This window comes from Sardina pilchardus, chromosome 1, assembly GCF_963854185.1.
Source record: "Sardina pilchardus chromosome 1, fSarPil1.1, whole genome shotgun sequence".
NCBI lineage: Eukaryota > Metazoa > Chordata > Actinopteri > Clupeiformes > Clupeidae > Sardina > Sardina pilchardus.
Window position 1 is genome coordinate 22018332 of NC_084994.1, and position 7979 is coordinate 22026310.

Genomic DNA, 7979 nt, shown 5'->3' on the forward strand with positions numbered 1-7979 from the left:
AATGCATGTTTGTGTGTGAATTTTCTCAGCTGTTTTACATTTTGAAAAGTACCTGCAGTATACATGTAAGTGTCCTGATTTGTAGATTCAATGTTGAGACCCAAGGTAATAATACGAGGGCTGAGAACCAAACGGGCGTAAGTGACATTTTGGTCAAAATGGAGTTATATATTTCAACTGAAAGCTCTTGATGAGCTCCCTTAGCTGACAAAATTATAGAAGTAAAATATTTATAAATATATAGTTATTGAACAAAAACCAAAGGTCTTTAACTGTGAACATATAGAAGCAGTTAGATTTGTTTTGGCTCTCCTGTAAAGTTGGTGAAATGTCACTTACGCCCCTTTGGTTCTCAGCCCTCGAATATATCCATGAAGGAAGATGTCTGACCTTCTAAATCACAATTTTGAGAAGCTGGTTGTTCGTAGGTTATAGGATATAACACCTACATGATAATGGATGCATTTTAGCAATAAAGTTTTTCAACAAATGTGTGCATTAAACATACCATTATTAGTCTGGCTATCACCATAAGCTCATATTTTAAGATTGAACATTAGTCTGGGGAGTCTGTGCTTTATTTCTACTGCACAAGAGGCGTGATCAATGGGCAATAGTTCAAATGACTCCGTACGCTTGGATAGTCCTTCAGCCAATCAGACCAATGATCCAGGTGCATCTTTTGGATAGGCTAAGCTTGTTTGTGATTGGACTCAAAGGTTGTGGACAAGAAGCAGAGGATATAGATGTGTGGGTTTCCAGCCTAATCCACATTTGCCGGCAGGTCAGGCAGGATTCACCCAGCCTATACCATTATATCATGTCCTATATAATCATCTATCTTCATCAAGTACACTTTAGTACCTAATGTAAACGTCTGCCCTCTCATCCTTTGGTTGTAGTATTTGGAGGAATACACTGGAGTAATAACAATACTTGGTCTATTTATGGTTGATAATAATCCTGTTTTGAATGCACCCACTGATTTGAAACTACCAGAAGTAAGGCAGTGTGTGTGTTGCCTTCAGAAACCGTCTTTGTTATGGCCTACAGTTGATAATATTCCAGGCGATTTATAAAATGTCTTCTTCAAAATGTCTCCAATTAATATAATTTAGCTCCCATTTCGACCCATTATCAACCACAAATAGACTTGTGTTTACTCCATTCTTTTAATGTTGTATTTACTGTTAACTAATGAACTTTGAATGTTTTCCCAATTTTGTAAGTTGCTTCAGATAAATGTTTAAGAAGAGTAGCTGTGTGCACATCCCACCTTGCAGGTGCAGGACAAATGGAGAGTAACTATGGAAGGAATGCAATGTCCGCAACACTGATAAATTGCTCCCGGTTTAATGAAAGAATGCAACGTTTCGACCCTACTGGGTCTTCATCAGGCAAATCATGATGAAGACCCAGTAGGGTCGAAACGTTGCATTCTTTCATTAAACCGGGAGCAATTTATCAGTGTTGCGGACATTACATTCCTTCCATAGCTTCAGATAAATGTACATATCAAAAAGTATTTCAATACAATATACTTCCACAACATCTGTATGTCATTATGAAAATATTATGCAGCAGCCTGCATTCATTTACACCTGAGTCATGACAATACCTGCACTCTATTTTACGAACTCTGAATGCATTCTTTGGGTGAGACTGTCTGCAAAGAAAAGCATTTACTTGCTTTAAACACTAGAGGGCAAACTAGTTATGAATCTCATATGGCTCAAAGGTAGAGAACGCAACTGGCAGTTGGCGTCAGACCTGCTCCAGAATAATATGAATATAATGGAATAATATTATTTAATGAAACAAGGGGTTGCCTTATTTTGAGACATCTCTTGATGAAAAGAAGCACATTTGACTGCAGTCTGTTGAGCGAAATTGTCTTGAAAGGATTCCTTGAAATAAGTAGACATGTAGCTGTACAATAAATTGTATTCACATTACCTCGTTTTCGAAAAAAAAACAAAAAAACTTCCACACATAACCGAACATCTGCGTTTTAAGGCACTCAGATCCATGCTTCTACAGTGAGCTCCTGACTCCAGCAATAAAACAGATGCCGAAACTAGACAACACACACTTTAATGAGATTCTGCTAATAACCTTTGATAATGAATGTACACTTTAAAACATTTAATTCAGGGAGATTATTAAATTGATTCATTCTTAACATCAGTTACCCCCAACCCACTGCTTCTGCTACACTGTGAAATGGTATGTAAAACTTGTGTACAGTAAACTTCCTTAAAGCAGCAATAAAGATGTTCTTCCCTCAAAATATAATTCCCTAATTCATTTTGTTGGTGCATAAACTCTTAATAAGGTGCATGGCCATTCTATTGCACTTTGTGTTGGATTGCTTGCATAACAAATATGTGGCTTGCAATAAATCCTGTAATACTTACTTCACTAACGTGCTCTTTCAAACCAGTCACTCCTGACCCCTAGGTACGTATCTCCCATCATGCCAATCACGCCCCCAGCTAAACCTCCAACAACTCCTCCCGTCAAGAAGCCAAAAAACGCCCCAATGTTCCCCCCTATGGCGCCACCTACTGCCCCTGCTGGGCGATTGTCCGCTTTCCCGTGCCTGGTCAGGATGTCGGTGGTGAACGCTTTGCTGATTGTCCAACCAAGAATTGCCCCTAGTACACCGCCAACGGACTGCCCGAAGACTGGATGTATCACGCTCAAGAATGTGAGCACTGCCCCCCCCATGGCTCCACCCACAGCTCCACCTATTGCTCCCCCGATGGTGCAAGCATCTCCTTCATACTCCGAGAACACTAAGGCCACTACTTTCTTTCCCACGATTTGCTTCAAAAGCCCTGCCAGATGTCCACACCCTGTAACAGCAGCTCCCATAATGCCCTTGGCTGCTGTCACGACTCCTGTCAGACTCTTGGAGTCATATCCCCCCCTGAATAGTTCTAGCACCGCTGCGACCACTGCCAAGGTGATGAGTGTCAATATTGCCATTACACCCGTTAACATGATTGTGATAAGACCCACAGCTGAAAGCATCAATTCACAATATTGCCAAACACGTTTCTGGTTGTTTAGTTTAATCCACTCCTTCTTCCCATCTTCAGTGTTGTGTTTTCCTTTTACGTGCTCCTTATTGGTAGAGGTGTCATCTACTGCCTTCTTGTTGGTAGAGTTGTGTGTAGCTGTAATTATACAGAGGAAGCACTTACCGGAGTATGTTGTGTAATAGTACAGTATACTAAACAGTTATGGGTATACTAAACAGTTTATGGTAATTAGTATTATGTAATTACTATTACTATTACTGCATTATTATTATAAGGTTTTATGTACAACTATCCAGAAGTATATCATTAATGGCTTAATTTATAGACAAACCTTTTTGCTGTTTCTTGGTTAGTATCATGGCCAGGATTGCCAACAGGCTTCCAAGCAGGCCTATGACTCCAAACAGTGTTGTGATGTGTCGTATGGATGTGATAAGTCCTACGGCTATGGTTGAAAGCACTGAGATGAAATGATGCATTCCTCCAAGGGATGTCTCCTTCAACCAGTTGCCTAAATATTTCCCTCCAGCAGCCCCTAACAGTGCTCCCGTGAAACCTCCAATAACCCCTCCTGCCATGAAGCCAAACAATGCTCCAAAGCCTCCCGCTAACGCGCCCCCTAGTGGCCCTGCAATGCCTTTGTCTGTTATTGCGTTCCGTTTCAGGATTTCGTTGGTGAATATCTGGCCAAATATCCTACCAAAAACTACACCCAGCGCGACCCCAATTGCCTGTCCGAAGACCGGGAGCACCTCCCCCAAGAGTGTGTACACCACCCCCCCAATAGCTCCACCAACTGCTCCACCTAATGCTGCTCCTATGGCACCATACTCAGAGACTAGCAGGGATGAAGGTGTCTTTCCTCCAGCTGGAGGCAAATGTCCAGCCAGGTTTATACATCCTGTGACCACGGTCCTGACCATGGTTTGACCAATATCTGGTCTGAAAATCTCTTTCACTATCCCAGTGACTATGACTAAGAACCCAAGTCGCCAGCTGAGCACCTTTAAACCTGCAGCCATGACTGAGATGAGCCCCACCGCTGCAAGAATTGCTTGGAAATGTCGCATCATTCCTCCGAGGAACCTCTTGTGGTCATCTGCTTTCACCATCTTCCCCTTCTCCTGTCCTGTGTTGTGCTCTGAATGAAAATTGTGCATAGAAATATGACACACACACACGCACGCACGCACGCACGCACGCACGCACGCACGCACACACACACACACACACACACACACACACACACACACACACACACACACACACAATTATGATTTTTATGTAAGGCTAGAAACAGTATACTGTAGTTTGATTTCCTGGGTAATGAAAGCAGATATCCTGATATCCCTCTGTAATTTTATTTTAATCTTGTGTGTAATCAAAATTAAACTATAATTTTGCACCTGGCATGTTTTCATATTTTCAGATCTTTCTACCGAAAATATATGCTAAATTGTGCATATAATGAGATGTCTAATTTTCATAATTAAAATACAATTTTCAAAAACCTCATTACGTCATACATTTTTTTTCGTACTTGTGTAAGTAATCAACTGAGGAAGTTTCATGGTGATATCTATTATTTTAAAAGTGTACCCTATTCACCTATGTCTTGCCTTAGCATACATGTGTGACACTCTTCAAGAATAGTATTTTCTTGTTCATCATGTTAACAAGAACAGTTAAATTACTAGCCTCAGGCCTTCGAAACACGCCTCGGCTCTCGTTTGTGCTTTCCGCGTCTAATCAAATATTCTGAGCGCAAATGGCACCCATGTCATAGAATGACCCTTATTATTTACACAATGTCATAGATTACCTAGATTTTCTCTGTGTCTTTCATTACATATATGCACATATACCACAACATTATAACAATGTTTCAGTAAATGTTTTATCATGATCATCCAGTCTTTCAAGCAGTTGTTAATGGATTAAGAGGATAAATCTACTTGAAGAGAATAAAAGAGTGATTACCTGCTGTACCAGTTTCCATAGGTGTGAACGTCCTGAGAAGTTGGTGCCACATACTGTGTATTTGTGAGTGTGCTTGTATGAATGACTGATGACATTTGTTGAGAGCACTTCTTCATACATTCAGAGGGTGTGTCTGAGAAAATATTTTTGCTTCAGGTTGTGTGTGTGTGTACTGTACAGTATGGGTCTCTCTCTCTCCCTCCCTCCCTCCATCCCTCCCTCCCTCCATCCCTCCCTCCTTCTGGGTGTGTGTGGGTGTGTTTGTGTCCTTAATGATATAAGCATTAGAAGGCCATGTATGGATAGTTAGTCATGTGTTAAAGTAAGTGTGTGTCCACGTACTGTACACACTTCTATGCTTAATGCATGTGAGTAGCCTGCACATCACTACTTGACCACACTAGTTTTGAAACTCACATAATTAGAAGCTCACATAATAAAAAAGCCAAACAAGCCAAACAAACAAACAAAAAAAAAGGATACCTCTTAATTTCTGACTGCTGGTGTAGGCTGGTGTAGTGGCAGTACCCAGACAATTTGTGGATCAATTTCGTGCAGCCACTGCAGTGCCACAGAGCGAGACACTTAAATCTGAGCTGGTCTGGGGAGACTGACCCGTGTGAGATGTGTTGGATAACATAAACATAAACATACAGTAAGCCTATGTAAAACATTGGATAAAAAACATAAGCACATATGAAAGTTCCATTGAATAAAAGCATCAGACAAATGAGTGAAAATGCTCCTCTGTACCAACTATTAACACAAAAAGTAATAGAATAAAATCACACATTTCACCACACGTGTGTGTGTGTCTGTTTGATTAAGTGTACATTCTGTACATTCTCTGTGTGTGTGTGTGTGTGTGTATGTGTGTGTTTTTGCACATGTTGAAGGCATAGGTGTCTAGCTTCCTTGTTCCTGATGTTCCTGCATGTGTGACAGAGGGTAAATATGTGAGACAGAGGTAATGTAATGAGTGTGTGAGCGAAGGTGTATCGGTGAGAGAACCAAAGAATTCACAAAAATAACTTACCAACCAGAAAAATTCCTTAGGCAGCTGAGCACCTGTTGGTATTTTCCCCATCAAGAAGCCCAAGGATTATACACAGTTCCTTGTTCCTGGGGGAGAGAGCTGAGGTTGAATTAGCATATTCCAGTGTGTTTGATGGTTTATGTTTGTGTGTGTCCGTAAATGTGTGTGTGTGTCTGTGTGTGTGTGTGTGTGTGAGAGAGAGAGAGATAGAGAGAGAGAGAGAGAGAGAGAGAGAGAGAGAGAGAGAGAGAGAGAGAGAGAGAGAGAGAGAGAGAGAGAGAGAGAGAGAGCAAGAGAGACTATGTGCAGCATCTGCCTAGTTTCCTTGTTCCTCATATGGGGACTTGAAAATCTGTTCCAAACACACATCTCAATCTCTGTGAGTTTTTTGTCCTAGAACCATATAAGTGACGCCATTAGAAACATTGAATCAAGTACTTTCCAAATGTATAGTTAAAAGAATTACATCCACTTTACTCTCATATAGTTATTGTTGAGGTCCTCTAGAATAACCACATGTGCCACTTTTTCACACCTTAAACTGGTCTGTGAGTTCCTACAGGCCTCCTTTAGTGATTCCTTTAGTGTATCCTTTTGAATTTACTGATGCACCTGTCATATTCCAAGCCATTTTATAACCTAATAATGCCCTCAGGGATTTTATTAATCACATTTCATTTGTTTTTCTGAATCATTTTTTGAGTTCCTCTTCAGCCTTGGACCAACACCATTCTCATGTGTGGTGACTGCAGCGGTAACTTCAGCTGTTTGTCAAGGCCGAAAAATGTGATTTCCATAATGTCTCTTTCTTGGGATTGTTCAGATGGACCTGGGCAAGGTGAACGCAGTGTCTATTTAGGGCCCGAGCATCTATTTTGGATTACTTGTGCTTTTTTGAGGATTTCATAGGACATGATATGTCATGGTGACAATGATTATGATATGAATTGTTGGTCAGATTGACCAGTTTACGTCAGATACTCGGAAATCAACATCAACAGCATTAGCATCAAATATAGGTTCTATCTCGGAAGGATTCTCTTGGTTATGATGGGCCGTCTGGAATGTAGGCTTCAAAATGTAAATTTTGTTATTAATTTACTCTGCAAACTATCTCAACTAATCTAATGATGAGGCCACCGTGACCTACTGTAGGCTACAAGTCCTTACATCCTGTATGGGAAGGATGTACCGCAAGGCCCATATTTTCACAGCTCCACTTATGTTTCCCATGCTAGTCAATTGTGAGTTACAATCACAGACAGGTATGCTTTATTTTGTTATCCCACTTCAGTTCAACAAAATGGAGCATGCCTCTCTCAGCATGCTGCCTGTCTAACAGGTTTCTGATCCTTTCCATAATCATCACTGACTTCCTCTATGTGTGCAGTTGACATCAGACTCACAGCCTCTCTATGTCCTCATATTGAGAACATCTGTGATTCCCCAAGAGAAAGGGTAAGCTTCACAACTTCCTATATGTTTAATCTTTTTAGATTCATGAAAAAAAAAATCATGCATCTTATTATGATGTCTGTCTTAGGACCCTGCATACTTGAAAACTCACTCTGATAAGTTCACAATTTGATAGGAGCCATGTGGTGTGCCGTTCATTCCATGTTACTGAAACTTTGAACCACTACTCATCATTGTGGGTTGTGCTGGACTATTCTTTCATTTGTGCTGACAGGAGGTAATTGAGTAAATAGTCTGAACTGAAGATGCATTTGCTTAATCGATGTACTTTGAGCCACAATATCATCAATTGACGACTGACCTTGGATGTCTACTCGCAGTCGCATCCCAAACATAGATTAATCTACTGTAGATTAATCTATTGGAATTGGATGTATTCAGGGATGTGGCTGTATGTCTTTTGATTTTGTGAGTGGGTGGTAACCACAAACTATGTAGAT

At 40.6% G+C, this 7979-nt stretch overlaps 2 protein-coding genes across 2 annotated transcripts in view; one reads left to right on the top strand and one right to left on the bottom strand.

Moving 5' to 3' along the window:
• Nucleotides 1-2078: 2078 nt before the first annotated feature.
• LOC134070039 (uncharacterized) lies at nucleotides 2079-5097 on the bottom strand. The gene is made up of 3 exons (XM_062526270.1): nucleotides 5028-5097; nucleotides 3379-4188; nucleotides 2079-3182 (listed from the first exon to the last, which is right to left on the bottom strand). The coding sequence occupies exons 1-3, from the start codon at nucleotides 5077-5079 to the stop codon at nucleotides 2422-2424; spliced, it is 1623 nt and encodes a 540-aa protein (XP_062382254.1). The 5' UTR covers nucleotides 5080-5097; the 3' UTR covers nucleotides 2079-2421.
• A 2373-nt stretch (nucleotides 5098-7470) lies between these two features.
• Nucleotides 7471-7979, top strand: part of LOC134077283 (uncharacterized) — a 3457-nt gene continuing 2948 nt past the window's right edge. Inside the window, exon 1 of the mRNA XM_062532798.1 lies at nucleotides 7471-7521. The gene's annotated coding sequence lies outside the window, so the exon portion shown is untranslated. The remainder of the gene's footprint in view (nucleotides 7522-7979) is intronic.

Bases quoted from the DNA above. Each gene is read 5' to 3' on its own strand.
- LOC134070039 (XM_062526270.1), bottom strand. From the start codon at position 5,079: ATGTGGCACCAACTTCTCAGGACGTTCACACCTATGGAAACTGGTACA. The intron at 4,189-5,027 runs GTAATCACTCTT...ATTTTCATTCAG, and splicing joins TATGGAAACTGGTACAGCAG to AGCACAACACAGGACAGGAG. The intron at 3,183-3,378 runs GTTTGTCTATAA...GTATAATTACAG, and splicing joins AACCAAGAAACAGCAAAAAG to CTACACACAACTCTACCAAC.